We start from the raw sequence: 25,128 nt of genomic DNA, 5'->3' as shown, positions 1-25,128 counted from the left end.
GGAGTCTTCCTGGGATCGACTCCTAGGAGGTCTGTACATGACCGATTTGGAGAGTTTGAATATATAGTTTTTCAAAGCGCAGGAGGCGGGTAAGAGGGAGATCACCCAAAGTGTCATCGGCCGGAGTGACTCAGGCGGCAGTCACGGACGAGGCTGTGGATCTCCTGCATTCTCTTTACCCGTTGAGAGTTATAGGAAATCTTTTAAAAACACAGGCTTTCTGTTCCCTGAGCCCTGGTCTTCAGTGCTGGGCGAGGCTCTGTGAAAATGCAGCCCGGCCCGGGTCTAGGAGAGGCTCCCGCTCTGTGCTCCTGCCTGGTCCTCCCCTGTCCTCCCTCTCCCTCCCCGCCCCAGGGGCATGCCCTGTAGAGACGGGGGCTTCCACCTGCCCTCCTCGGAAATCTATTCCCAGTCTACAGGGCCTCCGTCAGTGCCGCTTGAGTGAATGAAGTCTTCCAGTTCCTAGAACACAAAACAAGAATACAGACGTGAACTAGGGTACCAGCTGTAATCGCTTGTTTTGACATCCAGGGGCCTGAGGGTTGATGATGTCTCGGGTTATACAAAAATCGTAGAATTAAAAACCCTTTGTTTATTTAAGGCACAGATATTAAGGTGTAACACAGGAGCTTAGAGTGCAACAGAAGCAACCCCAGCAGCACCTGTGTACGCCCGGCGCTGTGCTTGCATCTGCATTGGTCACTCGTTTGATGCTTACACCAGCTCGCTGAGATTGGCGTCCCTAAGCCCGTCCTGCAGAGGATGCCTGCCTGAGGTGACAGTGCACCCGGTGGGCCCGCCTGAGGTCACAGTGCACCTGATGGACCTGCCTGAGGTCACAGTGCACCCGGTGCGCCTGCCTGAGGTGACAGTGCACCCGGTGGGCCTGCCTGAGGTCACAGTGCACCCGGTGGGCCTGCCTGAGGTCACAGTGCACCCGGTGGGCCTGCCTGAGGTCACAGCCTGAGGTGACAGTGCACCCGGTGGACCTGCCTGAGGTCACAGCCTGAGGTGACAGTGCACCCGGGGGACCTGCCTGAGGTCACAGCCTGAGGTCACAGTGCACCTGGTGGACCTGCCTGAGGTCCCAGCCTGAGGTCACAGTGCACCCGGTGGGCCCGCCTGAGGTCACAGTGGACCTGGTGGGGCCTGCCTGAGGTCACAGTGGACCCGGTGGGCCTGCCTGAGGTCACAGTGCACCCGGTGGGCCTGCCTGAGGTCACAGCCTGAGGTGACAGTGCACCCGGTGGACCTGCCTGAGGTCACAGCCTGAGGTCACAGTGCACCCGGTGGGGCCGCCTGAGGTCACAGTGCACCTGGTGGGGCCGCCTGAGGTCACAGTGTACCCGGTTGGGCCTCCTGAGGTCACAGTGCACCCGGTGGGGCCGCCTGAGGTCACAGTGCGCCCGGTGGGGCCGTCTTCTGAAGCCCTGGACACAGGCTCTGGAGTCTCGCTCGGCCACCCACCTCAATGCCCCCCCCCCTCTGCCTGAGGTCCTCACTACAGTGTTAGCACCTTACATACAGTTCTTCTGAACATGACCTTAGGCAGCCTGTCCTCATACATTTCTCCTGGAATTAATTGTGGCCATGTTTATAGCTTCTCTTCTCCTACCTGGGGCAATAGTCCAAAATTAGCACACCAACCCACGGTAGGTGCTCTTGACTGAGAGATGTTAATTCGCTTCGGGGGCCACTGATGGTCAGTCAGCCCAGCGAGTTCCCATAGATCAGCCTCAGGTGAATCAGGACGTTGTATTTTGATTACAGCACAGGGATGCTGTGATTTATAACATCCTTGCCGTTGGATTGGATTTAGACATCAGATGCTCACAGCAGGGTGCACCCCGGAAGCAAGCCTGTGAGGTCACAACGTCATCTCTAAGGCCGGCTTTTAAGCACGATTCCTTCCACCGCTCAGTGTGGCCGGGGGTCCCCAGAGGCTCTTGGACAGCATGACGTGCTGGAGGCAGGGGTGTGGGAGCCGTTGGAGTCTGTGTGGGGCCAGGGCGGAAGGCCAGGGAGTTGGAATGGGGGAGGGGCCGGGGGACAAAGGTCTGCACAGTGGCAGCGGGGAGAGGGCAGAAGACAGACTTGGGGACTCTGCTACCCCCGGTCCTTTTATTGACCAGAAACAGCTGATGACAATGACATCGTTGCCTTTCCGCAACAGTTGTGCATCTCATCGCTCCAACAGCCAGAGCCGACCAGAACTTTAGAGGCGGCTCGTCCGCCCTTCCGAGGCCAAATCATTTAAACCTGCGAAGAATTCCATTTCCATCTTTTTTCTTCCAACTGTTCCACTGCTATTTTTACTCATTTCTATTTCCAACTCTCCTTGTGTGTCATTTTTCTTTTTTTTTTAATCCCCCAGCCTACTCTGTTTTTATCTAACGGGGCTTTTCTTCTGGGCGCACGCCACTGCGTCCCCGTTTTAGTACGGGTTGGTCAGCTGTGACGTCATCCATCTGAAATCTCTGGACGCCAGTGAACTGACTCTATGCTGGTTTTCTTCTTGTCTGTACAGACAGAACTGCTAGGGGTGGGGGTACAACACCCCCTCGTACTGTATGTGGTGATTTGTTCTCTGCGAGGCCATCGTCGGGAAAGAAGCCACCCGGTCCTGGGACGCCGAGCTGGTGTTCCTGGCCGGCAGGACCCTTGACGGACCTTGGCCGGCTTTGCTGGTATCTGTTCTCTGAGCCTCCGCGAAGGGGTCGCCTCTCCGAGGACGCCTTCCCCGTTGTTTCTGCGTCTGTCCCGTGGGCTGTACATTCTGTGTGTCTTTCTTTCCTCAACTCAGAGCGGTAGCGGGGAGGGGTGGCCATGGCCCGCAGAGCCCCAGAAGTGGACCCACCGGCCCCAGCACGGGGGTCAGGGAGCGAAGGGGTGTTTTGATCCAGGAACAGCTAGCAGAAACGACTCGCGTGTGACTGAGGGGAGCATTGTCTTTGTGTATCTCTCACCGAATAGGAGTTCGAGATTTACAGAGAGAGAGAGAGAGAGAGAGGAGGACGGTTGGGGCTGGAAGGGATCTTAGCGAGTTCAAGCCTTTTTTTTTTTCTTTTTGTATTTTTCTGAAGTTGGAAACGGGGAGGCAGTCAGACAGACTCCCGCATGCGCCCACCAGGGGGTGATGCTCTGCCTATCTGGGGCGCTGCTCTGTTGCAACCAGAGCCATTCTAGAGCCTGGGGTAGAGGCCACAGAGCCATCCTCAGCGCCCGGGCCATCTTTGCTCCAATGGAGCCTCAGCTGCGGGAGGGGAAGAGAGAGACAGAGAGGAAGGAGAGGGGGAGGGGTGGAGAAGCAGATGGGCGCTTCTCCTGTGTGCCCTGGCCGGGAATCGAACCCGGGACTCCTGCACGCCAGGCCGACGCTCTACCACTGAGCCAACTGGCCAGGGCTGTGCGAGTTCAAGCCTTTCAATTTTCTTTTCAGGCGGGCACGTGGGCCGCATACGGTCTGCTGCAGGGTTCGTGCGCTGGGGCATAGCTTTTAGAAAGAACGCGGCATCCGAGGACGGTCATAGCTCTGTCGCGAAGTGCTGGGGGGAGCCTGGGCGCTGTCCCCGGCTCTCACGGGCACCTCCTTCTTGTCATGTGTAAACTAAGGGTCCCAGGTCTCCCAACCCCCTCCCGGGGTGTGAGAATTAAGTGTGGGAAAAGACTGAGTTGTACAGGACTTAGTATGTACTTTTCAAACTAAAAGACTCCATTCAACAGGAAATAACGCTCTCTCCCCCGAGGAAGCTTGAACTCCTTTCGGAAAGGTCTCGGGCGCTTTTCCTCACATTAAATGATATTAGGACGTGACGGTACAAAGGTTCTACATGGTCTTATCTTTCTTTCTTGTAAACAAGTTGTGGAACTCACTCTGATGGGCCCTTGGTGGTTTCGGGAGATGCACTGGCCCCGTGTCTGTGAAGGCAGCCCGTGTCTAAGGGGTGTGCCAGAGCCCGGCTTCGTCTGCGTGCGAGTCCCTCTGGTTGTGATTCATTGCCACCAATAGCTCCTTCTCAAGGCAACCCCATCCATTGCCCACGCTCCTTTGGTTTGGAATTTGAGCAGTAGGAGTTCATTGGTGAATAGTCCCAGCATTAAAAAAATTTTTTTTTTTTAATTTTAATTAGTAGTCATACAATATTATATTAGTCCCAGGTATTCAACGTAGTGATGAGACATTTATGTAACTTACAAAGTGATCACCCACCTGATACCATACTTAGTTATTACACGATTATTGACTATTTTCCCTATGCCGTATCCTACATTCTCGTAAGCATTCTTTTTTTTTTTTTAACTCTTTTTTAAAGACTTTATCCATTTTAGAGGGGAAAGAGAGAAAAAAAGAGAGAGAGAAGAGGGGAGGAGCAGGAAGCATGAACTCCCATTTGTGCCTTGACCCGTCAAGCCCAGGGTCTCAAACCGGCGACCTCAGTGTTCCAGGTCAACACTTTATCCACGGCGCCTCCACAGGCCGGGCAAGCGTTCTGTAGTACAGTGGCCCTCAATCTTTTTTTGGGCCACGGACCAGTTTAATGTCAGAAAATATTTTCACGGACCGGCCTTTAGGGTGGGACGGATAAATGTCACGTGACCGAGACAAGCGTCAAGAGTGAGTCTTAGACGGATGTAACAGAGTGAATCTGGTCATTTTTTAAAAAATAAAACATTGTTCAGACTTAAATATAAATAAAATGGAAATAATGTAAGTTATTTATTCTTTCTCTGCGGACCAGTACCAAATGGCCCATGGACCAGTACCGGTCCGCGGCCCGGGGTTTGGGGACCACTGCTGTAGTATATATGTGGACGGGGCTGAATTGTTCATTGTGATGGCGATGCCCGAGGCCAGGCAGGTTCACGCGGGCAGGCGGGAGGGGACCCGCGGAGCCAGAAAGCGTCGGGCCACTCCTGCTTATTGGAGGCTCGCAGAGACGGGTGAGCGAATTAGCAAAGGAAAACTGCTTTTCTCAGTGGAGGACACAGGATCAGGGACACTGCCCCCCCCGCGGTGGCAGCTGAGGGAATCAGAACGGCACCTCGCAACAGCAGGAGAGCAATCTGGGAGAATCAGCCCCACCCCCGGAAAGCACCCATAGCTTTTTATAGAGAGACATGCGGCTCTCTGCCACGGGCTCACCCACTAGTCGTGCAAAGTGCTCGCAGCTGCTGGGGAAACCAGCAAGCGAGCCTCACACAGCTGTTTTCCCTACGTGCATTCAAGCAACTTAAGATGCTCTATAGAAAGCGTACCTACAAACAGAGATAACCTATAATCTGGTAAGAAAGCTATCTAAAGCCAAATTATTTATAATGACCTATCAATGTACTTCTTTTTCTTTTTTTCCAGAGTAATTTAGAAGAGGATGAAGATGTGGAAATGAAAAATAGCATAACCCAGGGAGACAAGCTACGTGCCTTAAAAAGTCAGAGACAGCCCCGCCTCTCCCCGTCCTGTGCACTTAGGTACCTCCACTTTAACCTCTGACCCGCTCTGCTGGTTCCGTTTGGGGAGGGGGTAGTTCATCCTCTCAGGAAAATTATTATACAAGTACTGGTTTACCGCTGGTCTTTTTTCTTTTTCTTTTTTTTTTCCTTTTGGTTTATTACTATGTTGTACTATTTTTTCTTCTTCTTTTTTTTTTTTTTTTTTTTTCCATTTTTTCTTAAGCTGGAAACAGGGAGAGACAGTCAGACAGACTCCCACATGCGCCTGACCGGGATCCACCCGGCACGCCCACCAGGGGCGAAGCTCTGCCCACCAGGGGGCGATGCTCTGCCCATCCTGGGCGTCGCCATATTGCGACCAGAGCCACTGTAGCGCCTGAGGCAGAGGCCACAGAGCCATCCCCAGCGCCCGGGCCATCTTTGCTCCAATGGAGCCTTGGCTGCGGGAGGGGAAGAGAGAGATAGAGAGGAAAGCGCGGCGGAGGGGTGGAGAAGCAAATGGGCGCTTCTCCTGTGTGCCCTGGCCGGGAATCGAACCCGGGTCCTCCGCACGCTAGGCCGACACTCTACCGCTGAGCCAACCGGCCAGGGCCCTCTTCTTCTTTTTTTAATCATTGTGGGGAGGAGCTAAATTTTAGAAGCTTATTGAAGGCAACCTGAAAATTCAAGGAATTTTCAGCTTTGACAGTTTCACCTTCAACGGCCAAGCAGTCAGTGGTCTCCGGGACGCTGTTCCAAAGCCCTTTTGGAATTCCACTCTCCGCCTGGGGGGGGGGGAGGGTTTCCCGTGGCAGATCTCACGGGTGGATCGAGGCTGCTGTTTGATTCTTGAGCATGCAGACAGGCACTGGATGCCAAGCTTGGGTATGCCTAAGGCGACCAACTTTTTTACAATGAAAAGAAGGGCAAGAATAAATGGAAGAAAACAATATCGTAGATAAAAGAAACATTTTATTCATTGCAACAATAATACACTATTATATGATAATGCATCATGAAAACATTTGTAATATTTTATGTTGTCATTATGCTTACATGCCTATTAATTTTTAATAATAATGGTAAGAAAAAAAGTACTCATTTAGATACAGATACGTCACATCACACGCAATGGATCGACTCTGCATCAATCGAATATGGACATTTACAGATGAGTCTTCCAATATCAAAAAGGAGGACATGTAGGAGGACACTTTTCCAGGGAGGATGGAACAAACAAAAGAAGGACTGTCCTCCCTAAAGGAGGACGGCTGGTCACCTTAGTATATACCCCACTCCTTAGCCTTACCTTCCATTTCTGAGAATTGAGTAAGAACGCTTCTCCGTGCCTGTGAAGTTATGAAACCATCTTGATTTTGTCTGAAATGACTCATCAGAATCAATTGATGGGACTTGCCTTCCGGCTGTAACATTGGAAACCTGCTGATCGCTCAGATTAGGGTAAAACAAAGGGGCTTCAGGATCCACAGAGGGGCAAAATCTGTGTCTCAACATTCCTGATTGGAATGAACGGGGCGGCAAGTTCACAGAGGGGATATAATGGGAAATGACAACCTTTCTCCGACTTTTGAGTGAGAGACCCCAGAGCGGGAAGCGTGTTTTACTGGTGTGAGAAATGTCACACCACCTCCCAGGGAGTTTCACATGTTACCTGGGAGGATTATAACCCAAGTCCGACTGGGTCCGATCCCACCGTTACCTGTGCTTTGGGTACTGGTTTCCTGACCCGGCGCAATAAAGCTTCATACTTACGGCTCAAAGTGGAGTAGCCGTGTTCTGTCGTAAGATGAGAAGGCGTCACACCCAGCCTGGTGCTGAGTCATGACCGGTGACAACCACGACCACTACGCAACTCACCGAGCAGCTGCGGTGAGCCGGGAGCCGTGGTAGGCGCGCAGTTTGGGTGTGAGGGTGAGCTGAGTTAACACGAGAGGTAGGCGTCCTCACCCACACCTGGGTTGGCTGCGCGAGGCGCGAGAGGTCGAGTCACTCCCCAGCGGGATGGGGTTAGCGTGGGGCTGGCAGTCAGACGGAGGACTGTTCATAGTTTGCGCCCTTTTCGTGTGTGCGCTGTCCAACGCAGTGGAAGGTTCTCAAGATGACGAATCTCTTTTATTCACCATCCCCCCCCCTTTTGAAACCCTAAGAAATGGCTTTGTATTGATTAAAATTCATTTCAGACACTTCTCTTTGATTCTTAAGAAATCAGAAGGACAAGGAAGGGAGAAGTTGGAATGGAACTTGGCAAATACAATAGGGAAAAGAAATGAGAGAGTTTCCACGACACAGATTTTAGGAGGCTTGCTCTGATAATTGCTTTTTCTATTTTTTTTTTTCTTCCTTCTTACCCTCAGACACTTTCTCTCATATTTTTGGAATTTAATGTTTCTTGATAATATCAAGGTACCATCATCAAACTATTTTTTTTCTTTTTTAACCCTGAGTGGACCCAACACCTCCTTCTGATTAAAAAGCAATTTGCTGTCAATGGAATTCAAGGTGAAGCAAAATGACTCACGTAGAGTTCCTGCTGGTTCTCGGCTTTAATCTATAAAGTGAATGAACACCCATGTCCGTTTACTAGGCTCTCCCTTTTGCCTGTTTAATAGTCATGCTGCTCTGACCCCACGCCACGCGCCCTCTGGTCTCCGCCGGCACCGTGGACCTGGTGATGCCTGAGCCCTTGTCTTTGATTTCCGCAGGTTCGAAGATATCAAAGGCCACCCGAGAGCCATGTCCCAGCCCTTCAGGTACGGGGACCGAGGTTTCATTTCCCGTAGCTCACACACGGTGCTAGATGCGTGCCTGGGGCCCTTACGCCGACGGGGGACCAGCACACGACGGTCCCCTCTTTAAAGCCCTTCCTTTCTGCTACTGTGGGTTTTCTTTTCCGTGCTCCCAGGGAAGAGGACTTCTGTTTTCCTGAGCTGCCCACGGAGCCGTGCGGCTGTGACAGCGACCTCTGTGCTCCCAGCACGCGGGGGTCTCTGACGCGTGACATTTGCTGTAGCGGCCCTGTCCCTCCCGTGGGAGACCGGGCCTTGAGTTTAGAATGTCCCTGTCACCCCTCCTTCCTACGGTGGCGTCTCAGCTGCCCTCCTTCATTTCCTAGGTTTCGTTTTTCTTTCCTTCCCTACCGTCCATGCGGGGAGGTGCTCTTCTCTGGAACCAGATCCCCTGAACACACCCTGGTTGAATCAGGCTGCCTGTGGGACCAGGGTCCCGTGGACGCTTGGTGAGGGCACGAGAGGCGGGAAGAGCGGGTGTCCACCTCGCCGCACGGGATTCAGCCCCGGGTTTCCGGTTGAGTAGAGGGGGTGGTCCTGAGGGGGCCCCCACTCCTCCTGAGGTTTGAGCTGCCTGCCGGGTCGAGTTCCCAGGACTCTTGTCCTTGGGGCCGACCAGGTCTCTGCGGTTGTTTGTGGGGAGGAGAATGTAGAGTCTACAGGTAAACAAGCTTTCCCACAGCAGATAGGAAAAGGTCGAAGGATTTGTCTGCGCCAAGACAGAGTTGGTGTTAAAACCATGCCCAGGCCGGGGCTGTCGGGTCTGAGCCAATGTCCCCTGCTTTGTTCGCTTGGCAAACATTTACCGAACAACTGCTCCGACTCTGGCCACCGGGGGTTGAGATGATGGTTCTTTGCTCCCAGCAGAACTATGTCAAGGGAAGTAGACAAATATTGGATGGGGAAATATGATAGTAAAGCTAGGATTTACTGGGAAAAGACATAAAAGTTTTGGCCCTGGCCGGTTGGCTCAGCGGTAGAGCGTCGGCCCGGCGTGTGGAAGTCCCAGGTTCGATTCCTGGCCAGGGCACACAGGAGAGGCGCCCATCTGCTTCTCCACCCCTCCCCCTCTCCTTCCTCTCTGTCTCTCTCTTCCCTTCCTGCAGCCAAGGCTCCAATGGAACAAAGTTGGCCCTGGATGCTGAGGACGGCTCCGTGGCCTCTGCCTCAGGCGCTAGAATGGCTCCAGTTGCAACAGAAGAACGCCCTAGATGGGCAGAGCATCGCCCCTCGGTGGGCATGCTGGGGGGGGGGGGAGATATAAAATTTTCGCTGTCCGGGAATTCGGAGCAGCTTGCTCTAGGAGGGCACAGTGGTGGGACCGTGGAAGGATAAGCAGGAGGAGTGAGTCAGGTGGGGGAGGAAGGGGAGAGAGCTGGGCAGGGGGGGGGGGAGGGGACCTCTGGCAGGACAATGTCGACAGAGGTGTGCGTGCAGGCCAGGCGTTACCGGGTGTTCTGTGTAGCTGGGCACAGGTGTCCAGAGGGGAAGTGTGGGCTCCTGGGCCTGCTCAGCGCCAGGTGTTTTATTTACGAGCCCAGCCCAGGAGGTTGGGCTGTCCAGGCACCGAGGGAAGGCGAAAGGGTCTGAACAGCGAAGTGACATGATTCGATAGTTGAGGTTTCTCTGGAGGCCTCTTCCGAACTGGGATTTCAGAGAATAAGGTGAAAAGATGGCGGCCAGTCGTCGAGGAGAAGATGAAGCAATGGGCTCGCCTGGGGCAGAGGCCGGGTGGAGAGGAGGGGACAGGTGAGGAACACAAGGACGTGTGAGGCACGGATGCCAGCCGCGAGGAAGGGACGTGCCCGTGGATGGCGGGATCGTGGTGAAGAGCGAGGCGTGGGGACCTGGCTTTGACCCTGGCTCTGCCACTTGCTCCGAGGGACCGTGACTGGGGAGCTTTCCCGCTGCGCCCCCCCCCCCCCCCCGTTTCCTCACTTGCTGAGCTGGGCTGAGGCCTCCGCTCCGCGTGGCTGGGCCGGGTGACCGTCTGCGAGGTTCTGAGAGGGCCCCCCGGTGCAGACCCGCTGTCCCTGTGCTGGCTGCTGCGGTCCCCACGCGGAGGGCCTGCTGTCACCTCTCTGACGCCTCCTAGCTCATCTTGTCCTGCTCGATTGCTGCAGTGTCAAGGGGACACAGCTCTCCTGTGACACTGTGCCCCTTTTTTCTCCCCTGAAAGGTTGATTTCTTCCCCACAAGGATCCGTCTCTACTCTGAAGACCTCGAAAGTGGTGTCATCCCCGTCAGCAACGGCCAAGAGGATAGCCAGGGGCTCCTTGTCCTCGGGCCCCGGTATCAGAAGGTAAGTGGCTCCCCCTCTTCTGAGGTCCTGGCCAGGGTGGGGGGGGGGTCGTAGTAAGAGAAATCAGCAGCTATGAGTTTGGTTGAAGTTTGTCAGAGGACGGAACAGGTGGAAGGGGAGGACCCACAAAAGGTTCTGTGACCTCCGGAGCTTCTGTCCCGGCCTTGAATCACGGGGGACAGAGCCATGGTAGATAGCCTCTCTTCCTATCTGGGTTGCTCCATTTGAAAAGGGAGTGACGGTTCCTCTGCCTGTGGCTTCTCCCCTGAACTTTGGGCAGAGCCAGGGCGGGCAGGGGCGTTTCATGCTGTCATGAGCTCAGCCACGAACGAGTTCAGTCTTAGGCCTTTCAATCTCTGCTGATACACTGCACTCACTTCCTGCCTCGGGACCCATCGTGCCCCCATACTCAAGTTCAAGACCTCTGGTCTCAGTGTTTTAGGCAGCTTCTGGGTCTCAGTGAACTGCTTTGGGCAGAGGAAGTAAACGTGTCTCTAGAGGCTACCGATTATACTATCACCCAGAGAGCGAGAACGAGGCCACTCTGTCCCCATGTGCGCTGGTCAGGACCGTCTTCGTCACACGCCCCTCGTGTCGTCCTGTGTGTCTCAGACACGAGCGCTGGTGCCCACCGTTGTCTGTCTGTGTGTGTGTGTCCCCCGCCCCCTCTGTGTTTCCCATCCAGCTTCTCCATCACCTCCCGGCTAGCCAGCTCCCTGGGGAACTTGAACGTGGCCGCCGACGACCCCGACAACAGGAAGCCCTCGCCCTCCAAGGTGGGCGTCGCAGCCAACCCCTTCACCAACCTCCTGAACGGCAGCTTCCAGGCGCCCGCCAGAAACTACCCCGAGCTCAACAACAACCCGGGCAGCCGGAGCGGCCCCGGCGGCCAGCCGGGCCCCCAGGGCGCCAGGACGGAGGAGCAGGTCCCCTGCGCCGCCGCCCCCGCCGCCGCCCTGCGGCCCGCCTACGCCGGCCTGTCCTCCGCCTCCGCCAGGTTCCTGAGCCGCTCCATCCCCGTAAGTTGGCAGACGCCGCCTCCCGGCCCGCAGAACCCCGGGTGCGCCCTGGGCGCCTCGGTTCCCTCGCCCAGGCTGCCGCCAAAGAGACTCAGCAGCACCAAGGGGGCCCTCTGAGCACCCGCCCGCCGCGCTGACCGCCCGGCCTCCTCCTTCAAGTAAACACCCCGTTTCCCGGGCTCCCTTCTTCCTGCTTCCTCTCCCCGCCCAGCGGCACCCCCACCCCATGCCTCGCAGACGGGTTCTTTTTTTTTATTTATTTATTTATTTATTTATTTATTTATTTATTTATTTATTTATTTTACGGAGACAGAGAGTCAGAGAGAGGGATAGATACGGACAGACAGACAGGAATGGAGAGATGAGAAGCATCAATCATTAGTTTTTTCGTTGCGACACCCTAGTCGTTTATTGATTGCTTTCTCATATGTGCCTTGACCGTGGGCCTTCAGCAGACTGAACAACCCATTGCTCGAGCCAGCGACCTTGGGTCCGAGCTGGTGAGCTTTGCTCAAACCAGACGAACCACGCTCAAGCTGGCGACCTCGGGGTCTCGAACCTGGGTCCTTCTGCATCCCAGTCCGATGCTCTACCCACTGCACCACCGCCCGGTCAGGCTCGCAGACGGTTTCTTTGAGGACAGGACCCACTTTCATTCCCTTCCTCTCGGGCAGTGCCCCCCCCGGGCCCCGGCATAGCCGCTACCTTGTGGACTGCGGAGCACTGAGCAGTGTCTTCTCAGAACTGACCCTTGAATGGGTCACCTCCTCCAGGACCTGGCCCGGAATGAATTCCGTGGCCCACGGAAGGCGATCATTAAGGAGGGCCTTTCCCCTCACGATCATGGGGGCACCCGAGGGCTGGGGTGGGGGTGGCAGTGTTCATCCCCCGAGAGACGGGAGGGAAGCTCTCTCTAGACACTCTTGGCCCACGGACACTTCCCTCGGGGTTCCGACCCTGGTGTCATTACCAGTGGTCCCTGCCAGGGTCCCCTCCGTTGATCACTTTGATCACACGTTGTGATTGATTCGGAGGGAAGTGAGCTCTGATTGACAAGGACAAGGACAAGGAAGGCAGGAGAGAGAGCTCGCATGGTTAGAGAGGTGTAGGCCGATGTCAGCGGGCCACACCGATTCCCCTCGGGGCCCAGCACGCCTCCGGGGTCCTGGGCAGGTGTGGCCACCCTCGTGCCTGCTGGTCTTCAAACATTTCCTCAGGCCATGCAGCCAAGCGGTAGCCCCATGGGTGACAGTTAGTGGGAGGGACCCACTCTCCTTAAGTGGCAGATTAGAAACCTCTTGTCCAACAGGAGGGTGCAGTATGCATGCGTGTGTGTGCATGTACAAGTGTGTGCATGTATGTGTTGGTTGAGATGACTATTCCCGTCTCTACCTCAGGCCTCTCTCAAAGTTTTCTTTCCCCTTCAGTCCCCGCACAGTCCTTTCTGGCCCATATAATTTCCCCATCTGATTATATTCCCAGTGAAGCTTTTCAACATTATTTTATACTTCCGTGTAGATTAGGGACCCAGGCAATGGCCAGTCCACCCACCCCTTAATCTGGCTTGCACCCCACCACGTCATGGGTGTCTGCATGTCAGTAAAACATAAATCCGAGTAACAACAGGTTAGGTGGGGAATGACCACGTCTTCACATTTTCATAACTAGGTCTGACGGTCATAGGCATGGCCGCAGGAATTGGGTTCCATCGGTATTTTCACTTACAGACAGAGGGACCACCTCTTTTTTGAGACCTGAGCATGGACCTTTCCCTCCTTAGAGAGAGGGCCAGACGTCTAGGAATATAGCTATCTATATAAACGCCTCGCCAGTTTCACGGCCAAGGTTGCGCATGGCCCACGGCCACGGCCGAATGCCGCAGCCTCGGTCGCTGGACGGGAACAGCCTTCCGCGTCTCCTGGCTCTTGGCTCCTCTTTGCGGGTGGAATTCTTCAGGAAGCTGTCGCTTCCCTCCCTGCTCCATGTTTATATAACCTAATTTTGGTTTCAGTCCATATCTTCTTATTTTCATCCTCCCCCTCCTCCCTCCCCCTCTCTGGCCTGAATAGAGTCATTTTCCCACTAATTAAATTTAAAGCAGTAGTCTGTGTGGGCGGCGGCGGCCGGTTGCCTCCTCTCCCTCTTGCATTTGCCATTTTATTGTGAAGAAAAAGTATTTCTGCAGAGGGTTGCCGGCATGCTGGCGTTTTTCTCTCCCACTGTCCCGGGAAGCAGCAGCAGGTTCATAGAGCTGACATTCCCTTCCATGTCTTTGCCTTAAAAAACAAACCTCTCTGGACCCTGGCCAGTTGGCTCAGTGGTAGAGCGTTGGCCCAGTGTGTGGAAGTCCCGGGTTTGATTCCCGGCCAGGGCACACAGGAGAAGCGCCCATCTGCTTCTCCACCCCTCCCCCCCTCCTTCCTCTCTGTCTCTCTCTTCCCCTCCCGCAGCCAAGGCTCCATTGGAGCAAAGTTGGCCCGGGCGCTGAGGATGGCTCCATGGCCTCTGCCTCAGGTGCTAGAATGGCTCCGGTTGCAAAGAAGCAACACCCCAGATGGGCAGAGCATCGCCCCCTGGTGGGCATGCCGGGTGGATCTCGATCGGGCGCACGCGGGAGTCTGTTTCTCTGCCTCCCCGCTTCTCATTTCAGAAAAATACAAAACAAAACAAAAACAAACCCCTCTGTCCTTTTGGAGTGGGAAGGCTCCAAGTCGGCCTGCAGACAGAAAGTCTAGATTAAGACGGCGATCCCATCTCCCGTGGCACGGGGAGGAGGTCGTGAGCTGTTTTCCTGTGGGTCCAGTGCAGCGTTCCCAGCTGTCGTGGGTTCCTTGTCGAAGTGACACGGCCCCTCTTTCTAACACTCCTGAAGATGTGAGACCCGCGACCTTGGAAGAACTCGGAATAAATCACTCAGCAATGTTTTTACTTTATTTTTTAAAATCCTTAGGTAGGACAGGAGGTTGATGTGACAGCATGCCCCCAGTACCTTTAAGAAAGACCCAGAAACTCCTCGGGGGTGGGGGTGACGGGTGTTCTGAGGGAGTCTTTTAAGATTTTAAAAGCTGCAATTAGCCATCACTTTTGAAAAGCTGCATTTTTCTCTCTCCTTCTATGCAAGCAGTTCAGCCCCCAGAAAAAATGTAAAAAAATGATTTCCTTGCGCTGTCGTGAAATGCGTTGACACAGCAAACAAGAGCAGATGTTAATAACGAGTCCTCAGGGCGGTGATGGGGTGCTGAGAGGCAGCCGGGTCCTGTTTTTATTTTATTTCTTTGGCCCCTTCTGCTGGTCTCGAGGTTTGCACGGTCCAGAGCAAGGTGCAAGACTTCATTTCTGTGGACGCCACTCACCGCGAGAAATCGCGGTTCCCTCCCTGACATTCAGAGGAGTCTTCAAATGCTTAGGCGTGAGGGATGTGAGATGATGGCGTGGGTGGGGGGTGGAAGTATTTTATTAGAGTTGAAATTGCTCGAGGCATCTCTCTTGCACGTTGGATCTCTCTTAGTTTTAAGAGACTCACCACTGAGTTGGAGGCGTCTACCTCGTCCTGGGGTGACCCCGTGAGCCCCGGCCGGGGCCTGGTGCTTCCCCGCTAGCTCCGGGCCTTCATCTGCGTCTCTTCTCGCTCTGAGTACATTGCGATCTTCTGTTCCCTCGTCTGCGGCACCCCCAAGAGGGCGGGGCCGGCACCTCTGGTTGGGACAGACGGAAGCTCTGTGCCCGGCACATAGTAGGCGCTCATCAAGCGTTTCCTGAACGGCTATGTGGATGGTTGGATGCTTCCCTGAGTGAACGTGGTACGGACTATTGCTTCCGCTGTAAAGGTTGGTAACTTGAGGCTTCGAGAAGGTGAAGTCTTGTGTCCCCGGCTTGTGCCGCAGATACCTCGTAGAGCCGTCACGTGTCCCCTGGTCAGTCTGACTGCCCCCCCAAAAAGGTGTTCTTTTGATGACGTAACGTCATGTCTGTGCTGCGGGTTAACCAAAAACTTCCTTACTCAAAGGGTTAAAATAGAGGGAGACCCAAAGGGTACCTCGTGTGGCCAAGAAGGGTCCGGGAGAGCTGTGCAGGAGGGGTGACAGTGTCGTTGGGCTTTGGAGGATCAGTAGGAGCCTGCCGGGAACCCAGTCATGAGAGGAGGGAGAGGAGGAGCGGCTGCCTCTGGCGCAGCAGGAACGACACAGCCTCGGTGTGGCGGGCGGCTCCGTGCTGAGGTTCTGAGGGCGGGAGACCTGGGTTCGAACCCCACCCTTGCCACTTCCTGTGGCGAGGACCTTGGCAAGTTGTTTCACCTCTTGGCTGTGGGCACGATCACGTGAGTAGTAACACGTGAGCGGGCAGAGCTCGGTTTTGTGCACCGTGAAGCTTATGCAGCGTTGGCAGGACCTGTTTAAGATAAAGAAGGAAGAATTTGTCTGTTTTGTCCATTTTTACACAGACACCAGATGGTGTACCTTCCCAGGGGGTTGGTGTGACTATGGTGTAGTCAGTGAGTGATGAGATCTTTGTAACAGGGCGGCTGTGATGACCGAGGTGAATCGGAGGGAGATGCCCTGTGCTTGTGGACGGTGCTCAGGAATGGCTGGCTATGAGGGTGTTGAGAGCAGTGAGTAGCCCAGTGTCGTGAAAGCCGGGGGAAGGCGTTACCCCGTGACACGGCGGGAGAGTCGAGCTGCGGATGGTCGGGGACACAGCGAGAACCCCAGGGGCCCTGTGGGCAGGAGGGCCTGTCTGAGCCCCATCTGTTGTCCCCACCCCCTCCCAGCAGGAATCCTGGGGGACATGCTATGCTTTTCAGCCAGGATTCTATTTTAATGTATATTATACATAATTTTGGTGCTATTAAATCATCGTATATGACTAACAGCGCGACCATATTTTTATTATGACGTTTTAAAGGACATATTTATTTTTGTAAATGAAAATTGAACCACGTACACTTGGAGCTTGATAGAGGCCCCACCCCTGCCCCCATTCTGGCGAACGGGTCAAGTGTCTCCCACGGCTGCCGCGGGGCGTCCTTCAGGCCCGATCGGAGGGTCTGTTGTTAGTCCTCACGCTGACCACCCTTTTTTCTCTGTTGATTTTGTCCCTTTTGAGTTTTGGAATATTATTTTCCCATTCTCCCCCCCCCCCCTTTAAATCATTACCCGTTTGTCCTCGCCCACCGGCCCTGCCTGGTTTTGCCCGGGGCCAGGACCCTGGCCCCCTGCTCTCTGAGTCGTCCCCCCTGCGCAGGGGACCAGCGTTGCCAGCTCCCTTGGGACGTCCCCTTCCCGTGCCGCCTCCACGCTTTCTCTCCTGTCTCGGTCAGTGATTGCGTCTTCGTGTCCTGTCGGCCCGGCTGCAAACTCGGAATGACCTCCGAGACCGCCTCGGCCTTCCCCTGGGCTGCGTCCGGCCACCAAAGGCTGTCAGTTCTCGCTCTGAGCTGTCCACGTCCACGTTGGTCCCCCATGCTCATGGCTGGCGCCCTGACAGGGGGCTTCACGGACGGTTGTCACAGCCCCAAACGCCTTCTCCGGCCTCGACTCTCTCTTGCCTGTAACTCTCCTCTCCCCGCCTGTGTTAGCGTCCCTGAAACCCTGCTGGAGGCCCTGGCCGGTTGGCTCAGCGGTAGAGCATCGGCCTGGCATGCGGGGGACCCGGGTTCGATTCCCGTCCAGGGCACATGGGAGAAGCGCCCATTTGCTTCTCCACCCCCACCCCCTCCTTCCTCTCTGTCTCTCTCTTCCCCTCCCGCAGCCAAGGCTCCATTGGAGCAAAGATGGCCCGGGCGCTGGGGATGGCTCCTTGGCCTCTGCCCCAGGCGCTAGAGTGGCTCTGGTCGCAGCAGAGTGACGCCCCGGAGGGGCAGAGCATCGCCCCCTGGTGGGCAGAGCATCGCTCCCTGGTGGGCGTGCCGGGTGGATCCCGGTCGGGCGCATGCGGGAGTCTGTCTGACTGTCTCTCCCCGTTTCCAGCTTCAGAAAAATAAAAGAAAAAAAGAAGAAGAAAAAAAAAAAAAAAAAAGAAACCCTGCTGGTGAAATCATCCCCGTGTTCCGATGTGTTCAGTGTGTCCCCTTGGCCTCCAGGGTCCAGTCCGGCCCGTCTGCCCGACCCTCGGCAGGGGCGCCACGCCCTGCCTTCTGTCCAGCCCTCAGCCTTGGTGGCCTGTCCTTGGCCCCCGCTGCAGGTCGGATTTCCTGGCCTGGCTCAGGAGTCACGTGTCTGACGGAGCCTCTGAGACCCGTTGGGCGGGGTGCCCTTTCCTGGGACTGTGCTGGGACTGTGTGCACAGCCCGGCCTAGCGCTCGGACCCTTGTCCCCGACTCGCTCTCCACTGCTGGCTTGCCAGCTTCTCGGAGGCCTTGCTGTTTTCTCGGGTTCCAAAGGCGAGTGGGCGCCTCATCCACAAATAAATAAACCGAACAAAACCCTCTTGCTCACGTGAGAGAAAATAAATTTGATTTGAAAAACATAAATATAATTCTGGTGTTCACAGGAACGGAAAACACTCATGTGACGGTTGTTGACTGAGCCACGCCGGGTGTCAATAGTCTGTCATCTAACAATCGAGCTCTTTGTGATGGTTGAAAAGTACACATTAAATTTTCCCGGGGCGGGGGGGGGGGAGGAATCTATTAAAAGTGATGTAGGGGAGTGAAAGAATATTTTATGTAGCATTTTAGTGGGTCCACACTGCCTCCTTCCTGGGGGGTCCCCAAAAAGCTGAGAGCCAGCGAGCGCTACAGAAAAATGTATCCACCTTTTTCCAAGTGGATTTGATCACCAGCTTTTTGTGTTACTCTTTCCAAAACACCTTATTCTGCTGTGTTTGTACTGGTGTTACTGGAGACGTGTTATTATATTGGCAAAGGCCAGTGCTTTCCACACCTGTGAAAAAGTCGGTCCAGACATTTTGCAGGTTGTTCATTCTGCTCCCCGCCCCAGCCTTCATCCCCCCCCGCCATTTGCTCATTAGAACTTAGAACACTGGAGTTAAATATAAAATAAGATACCGTCATCCCGAACACAGGCTCTCCTCCACCTTTGATTACCTCCTACGCCATTAAAACAAAAAACACTTTGTAAGTGCTTTTTGCCTCTGTAGTTAGAACGAACCAAGAGGAATGAGTTAACTGTGTATCATATTTTTTTCTTCCTTAAGGGACTTAGGAAAATGGGGAAATATGGTGTGTGTGTGTGTGTGTGTGTAGTCAGTATGGCAAAAACCATGGCTAATTGGAGCCGGGATTTTGACCTCGTAGGAAAACTTAACATTATGGGTCACAGGGTCCTTTGCTTCAAGATATTTGGACATTAGATAATTGTTTCATTCAGTTGCTGGCAGGGACCTTACTCTTTCGTTATTCCTTTCCATTTTCTGTTTTGGACGGCCATCTTGTAGGATTTATTTATGAACGAGCCGTCAATATTTATATCCATATTTATCGGATGCTTTTCTATCATGATTAGATAACCAAGCTGTTTAAAAAAGAAACATCCCCGGAATAGCTGAATTTTTGAAGTCACTCCCTACACCTGCCAAAACAGATTAGTAGCAGATTTCTAGAACAGAACAAATTGTCTTGCTCTCCTTACCTAATGCTTTGTTTTATGTCAAATCTAGCTGCTTCCAGGGAGCAATCCTTCTTGATGGCAGCTTATATTTTGACATAGAAGTGCAAGTGTAAGGTAATTTTACTCTTATTTTCCAGGTTGAATATTGCCGTATTATTAATTTTAAAAATACCGTATATTCATGATACACTTGATCTGGTCTTACCGCACCATAACCCTATTGAACTTACCTGGTCACATGGAATCGGGTATTCTCTTTGAGAGATGAAAGTGTTTTGATTATATAAGTAAGTGCTATCTTATAAAATAATATTTATGCCTCAGGTTTCACTTTCTTCATTTCCTTTGTCGTGGCTGGTCCCTCCCCCTTTTTAAATATAAATATTTAAGATGCACTAGGTATTAATTCTTATGGTACTGATAAAAATAATTTAAAAATCATAATGGAAAACTTTAATTAGATTACTTAATCATGGTTGTTAGTACAGTATAAAGAAAATTTCTTTTTAGAATACTCCCGAAAATTATTTTGGATTCAGTCTTATTAGAACTTATTTTAAATGTATGTATCTCCTTTATAGCAGTGAATCTTAACATTACTTAACGTTCCCTAACTTAATACTTCTTTGCACACTCAGGACCATACCCTAGCCTCAGGTTCTCACTTTTTGACCAGGGTGATAGAGGATGCTCGATTGACTATGTGAGTGCTGTCAGGACAAACGCTGTCAGTGCGTTGAGGTTTCCTGCTCTGGTGGCTCTGAGCTGGGGCTTCGCAGTAGGGATTGCGATAAACTACCTCTGGAGGCTGGATCAAACTTCCTCTGCGTGTAAAGAAAGGCTTCCACCATATATATACCTCATATGAATGACAGAAATCCTTCCAGTTATTTGAGACTTTCGCTTTTCCAGGTCCATGGGTTATCAAGATTCCGTAAAATCAATGAGTGTATGTTCGCACACATATGGACCCCCTCTAGAATGATGCGTGTATAAAATATCAGGTCTACTGGAAAGTTCTGTCCGTTTCTATCACAACAAGTTTCGACACGTAATCACGTTTATTTGGCGCATGATTGCCTCTCTATTTTTATCACTTAATGTATACATACTGACGTAGCAAATTAACTAAAACAAAGTTGATTCACGTTAGTCTTATGTGTGAAGAGATAGTGTAGCCATGGCTACTGATGAACTTCATTTACGCCAGTGTATTGTATACGAATTTCAACAGGGAAGAAATGCTACAGAAGCATGTCGAAATTTATTGAAAGTGTTTGGTGAAGGTACAGTTTCTAATAGGACATGCAGAAGATGGTTTGAAAAATTCGAAACAGGTGATTTCAACCTTTCTGATAAGCCACGTTCTGGGCGACCATCTTTGATCGATGACGATGTTGTTAAGACCGTGTTGGAGCAAGATCCTTTTCTGACAACATCAGAGATCGCAGAAAGGCTTAATTCAGCTTAGCAAACCATTTCGGACCATATTCGGAAGATAGGATTGGTGTGGAAATATATTATTTAATAAGAAGTTTATTGACGGTAAGAAAAATTTGTATTTTTGTTTTATTCCAAAAATGGACAGAACTTTCCGGTAGACCTTATACTTGTCCTGGAAGAAAGTTAATGTAACAACCGGCACTCGCCTAGTATCTGTTCATTGGCTGTCGCTCTGTTTACTGAGACTCAAGGGGGCTTCAGACAACGGCATTCTACATTTACAAGCAATCTGAAGAGCTTTATCATTTCTGGTGTCGTGGTCCCGTGAATAACTCCTCCATTTAGAACCAACGCCGCCGTTCAGTGTTCCCGCGGAGGTGCTGACCAGTGACATTCTCACACCCTCCCGGGGGGACCCCCTGGCCCTGCCCTCTCTGCCGACTTCAGATCTGGCCAGGCTGCCGAAGAAAGTGGCAGGAAGGCAGCTGGGAAAAGGCCAGTGCGTTCGTTGTTGAGCTCCGATTGCTGGGACGTCCGCTGATGTCCCACAACGTACAGGTGTTCCGTGGGACATCCTCCGAGCCCCCCTCTTCTATTCCCTCTGGGCGCTCAGGTGTGTTTATATTGCGTTGCCCCAGTTCTTGGTCATCGCTCCCCTTTATTTATTTATTTATTTATTTATTTATTTATTTATTTATTTTTCATTTTTCTTAAGCTGGAAACAGGGAGAGACAGACAGACTCCCGCATGCGCCCGACCGGGATCCACCCAGCACGCCGGGCGACGCTCTGCCCACCAGGGGGCGATGCTCTGCCCATCCTGGGCGTCGCCATGTTGCGACCAGAGCCACTCTAGCGCCTGAGGCAGAGGCCACAGAGCCATGCCCAGCACCCGGGCCATCTTTACTCCAATGGAGCCTCAGCTGCAGGAGGGGAAGAGAGAGACAGAGAGGAAAGCGCGGCGGAGGGGTGGAGAAGCAAATGGGCGCTTCTCCTGTGTGCCCTGGCCAGGAATCGAACCCGGGTCCTCCGTACACTAGGCCGACGCTCTACCGCTGAGCCAACCGGCCAGGGCTCATCGCTCCCCTTTTGAAGCCTCTGTGTAACCCAGGCCCTGGAGGGAACCTGGCCAAGCCCTTCCCGTTCTTGCTAGGAGCTCTCTGAACATTTCATCTCCTCCTTGAAACTTGTAGCCTGGAGAACCACCCCCCGGCCTCATCTTTTGCTTGTTGTGCACAATGTTACTCTCGCCCTGTGTTTATTATTATACTTTAATGTCTTTACATTTTACGTCAGTGCAAGAGTGTGGGGCTTTGCCCTTGGAGGATGCAGGGACCATAACTTTTTGACTCACAGTGTTGATAAGAGGCTTACTTTTAGTAAGTGGCCATTGATAGGAGAGACATTTCTGGGGTTTTTGAAGCTGGACATAGATAGTTTGAATCCCTTTTGTAAATTATTTGCAAAAGTGGACAGATACCTTTTCACTGATCCCTGTATTGTCAACAAAATGGACCAGTCTCAGAAATGGGAAGACCAATTAACACAATGCTGCAGACCAATTTGAAAAATAATATTTGGGGGGTGGGGAAGAAAAGGGCTTTCGGTAACAAATCCAGTTCTAAAGTGCTTGGTTAGAAGAATTGTGCCAGAAATTTTGTTAATGTTTAAACAGACGTGTGTTTCTCCTTTCTGCTGACTGCTGCTCAAAAAAACATCAACAAAAAAACTGTTAGGCAAATTTTCTCCACCTCTCTGACTTTCCCTGGTTTCTGTCCACTGTCAGTGCATCTTGATTACATATCCCCACCCGCCCCTCTTATATGTTGTTATCTCATACCATGAGGGAGGGACTCGCACTGTTTACTGTTTTTGAAACTGGCCCACTGTTTCTGACGACAGCCCGAATTCTTCCGCACACATGTTTTGGGGTGTTAAGGTCAGACTTCAAAGCTGGTCGTTCTCTGTGTCACCCCCACCCCTCCCCAAATAGAAAGGATTTGTGAGATATTTATTAAATTCACCCCTTCTCAAGGAATGTATTGAAATGGACTGCTCATTCTCCTGCATTAGAAGCATTAACGTTCCTTTGGATAGGTGTCGAATTACGCTCCAAAGTATACCTATATGTTCTTAAAGCATACTCTAATAATCTTCAATCGAGTTGCAGAAGACATGTAATATTTTTGAGTAAAATACAGTGTTCTCGCCGGAAAGCCTGGAAGGGAATTTCTCGCCCCCTACCAATTTTCCAATAACCCTTACTTTTCACCACGACTAATAAATTCGTCAGCCTTTCCAAATGCTGACATTTCTTGCAACTCTTCTGGTCACTGAATAGCTAGCTCATTCTTAGCCAACGCTTTGTTCCCCTCATTGTCCCCCCCCCCGAGTTTATTTCATTGATCTTCTATAGACTAGACCCCCTCCTCCCCATGCACGCACACACGCCTGTCTTGTGTTGCAGGAGGAGCTGGCTGTGGGGTGGACGAGGAGTTTTGACGTGGACAGAATTTTAACCTCGGTTTATGTCTCTCCCCTGCACAGTCCCTTCAGTCTGAATATGTCCATTACTAAGGCCTTGCCACTCCGGTGACAGCTGCTCTTAGACCCAGTGTCTTCACTTGGACGAGCCACGCAGAACGCACGCAGCTGCCCGGCCGGCCGGAGGAGTCTCTGCCTTCTTACCTTAAACTCACACGCGGCACTCAGATAAAGACCTTCAAGAGACTTGAAGCCAGAACCTCTGGTTAATGACTACTGTAAATGCACTGAGACTGTGTTGATGGGTGTCAACGCTTTTTCTAAGACAGGGGGTGACGTCGTCGCATTTGGCATTTCGAAAGGTTATTTTTTCAGTCATACATTTGTTATGACATTTACATGTACAGTGTTAATGTTCTGTATGTATTGTGAACTTTCAAAGCCTATTTTGATAAATTTATATAAATATATGAAATGATGTAAAAGCGATAGACTATATTTTGACTTTATAGATTTTCTTGCTGTTTGCTACCAAAAAAAAAAAAAATTGTATTTTGAAATTTGGTTAGTGGGTTTTTGCCTACATTGACTACACACTTCCTCTCTTTGAAGGAAACGGAAAGTGACTTCTGTGTTCCCACCGTGAATGGGGCGGGTCGGTTCATCCTTTGGGGAAGTCTGTCTAACATAAGGGTTTTCTCTAAGTCGATCTCTAGCAAGAGTGTAACCGTTCGATCTGGCTTTTCTAGTCCACGTTTTCCCCTTTGGTTTTGTTGCCGAGCCATTTAGTTTTGCATTCTTGGGGGCTTCAGGAAAAATTTACCGTCCCGTAGAGGATCGGAATACACTGAAGGTTTCTTCCCCCGAAGCGTGGCTTTCCTCAGTGAGTCCATCCAATGTTCCCGATACTTTCCTTTCTTCCCTGCTCTCCGGAGAGCCCGTAAGGCCTCTCTTCCCTGAGGACGTTTGGCTTGTGGTACGAGGCCGTGGTGGCCTGTCATCCCGTGTGGCCAGGCACCGGCTTTAAATTCATGAAGAGAAAAATCCCGAAAAGGATGCGGCTAGGTCGTTCTCCGTGTTCCTGGAGATAGGTTTCCGAGAGGTCAGAAACCCGTGCCGCACAGTTAGCCCACCAGAAACCTGCCGTGCAGATGGAGGGACTCCCCAGAGGTACTCACACCTGTAAGCGTGATCTTAAGTCAGGCCCCCGGGAGCCTGCGGGGAGCCAGGGTGCCTTAGACCCTGCTTCTCATGGGGCTTCATGGACTCAGGGGAAGTGCTTTCCTCTGACCCACTCAGTGAGTTACAATGTATCTATTAGTAGAAGGCGAAACCTGGAGACGATTACTTCTGCCGAACATCCTGTGTATGTATGTTTTACATTTTTTTAAAACAGGCATATTTGAATGAATGTTTGACTCAGGTTGGTTAACTTAACCTCAAGAAGGACACTACCAAATAATTGCACTAAGTTGATGAGAAAAAAAAATGAATTGTATGTTTTAGGGATCACAGACGGTGGAGTTAAATTGTATACCTTTTCTAAAGCTGACATAGTGAGATATTTTATGATGTGTTACTGTAAAAAACAAACAAACAAAAAGATTGGTGAATTGTATAGGCCGATGATAGTATTTTTTTAAAAAGCGTTACCAGTGAAAATTCAGATGATGTTTGAGAAGTGGGCAAGGGAACCATGTTGACATTTTAGTTCTGTGAACACTAATTGGTGTGCAGCTGTTAAAAATGATTGTAAAGTTGACTACTGTACATTTTCCATAATTATGTGTTTATATTAGTCATATGTATCTACATGTGTATGTCTTAAAATTACTTATACACATGTGCATACATAGACGAACCAAGAAGTGTATGTATATAATATAGAAAGGAGATAGTAAAGCGATTCTACTGCAATAATAAAAAATTGATTGACCTGTATTTTGTTATGAATAGTTTGCCTTCCAAAAGATAATATTTTGTTCTATTTTAAAGTGTAGAAGAATACACTGCTAATAAATAATAAAAGTTTTATGCAATTCAAATTTTTCCTGGCTTTGATCGTTTGGATTTGGT

General features: G+C 51.6%; 1 protein-coding gene across 5 annotated transcripts in view; it reads left to right on the top strand.

The window, feature by feature from the left end:
- Positions 1 to 24,523, top strand: part of CDC14A (cell division cycle 14A) — a 123,957-nt gene extending 99,434 nt beyond the window's left edge. For 3 of the 5 annotated variants that reach the window (XM_066353484.1, XM_066353482.1, XM_066353485.1), the window contains 5 exons: positions 5,354 to 5,469; positions 8,154 to 8,201; positions 10,417 to 10,539; positions 11,225 to 11,558; positions 23,116 to 24,523. In XM_066353484.1, the coding sequence (XP_066209581.1) occupies positions 5,354 to 5,469; positions 8,154 to 8,201; positions 10,417 to 10,539; positions 11,225 to 11,558; positions 23,116 to 23,145 (651 nt within the window). In that variant the 3' untranslated portion in view covers positions 23,146 to 24,523. Of the gene's footprint in view, positions 1 to 5,353; positions 5,470 to 8,153; positions 8,202 to 10,416; positions 10,540 to 11,224; positions 11,676 to 23,115 lie in introns of those variants that run through there. The other 2 variants (XM_066353486.1, XM_066353483.1) reach the window with 2 other exon arrangements.
- Positions 24,524 to 25,128: the final 605 nt, after the last annotated feature.

Source organism: Saccopteryx leptura, chromosome 11 (genome assembly GCF_036850995.1).
Source record: "Saccopteryx leptura isolate mSacLep1 chromosome 11, mSacLep1_pri_phased_curated, whole genome shotgun sequence".
Taxonomy (NCBI): Eukaryota; Metazoa; Chordata; class Mammalia; order Chiroptera; family Emballonuridae; genus Saccopteryx; species Saccopteryx leptura.
The sequence above is the reverse complement of the archived record's forward strand: the minus strand, read 5'-3'. Positions and strand labels throughout refer to the sequence as shown.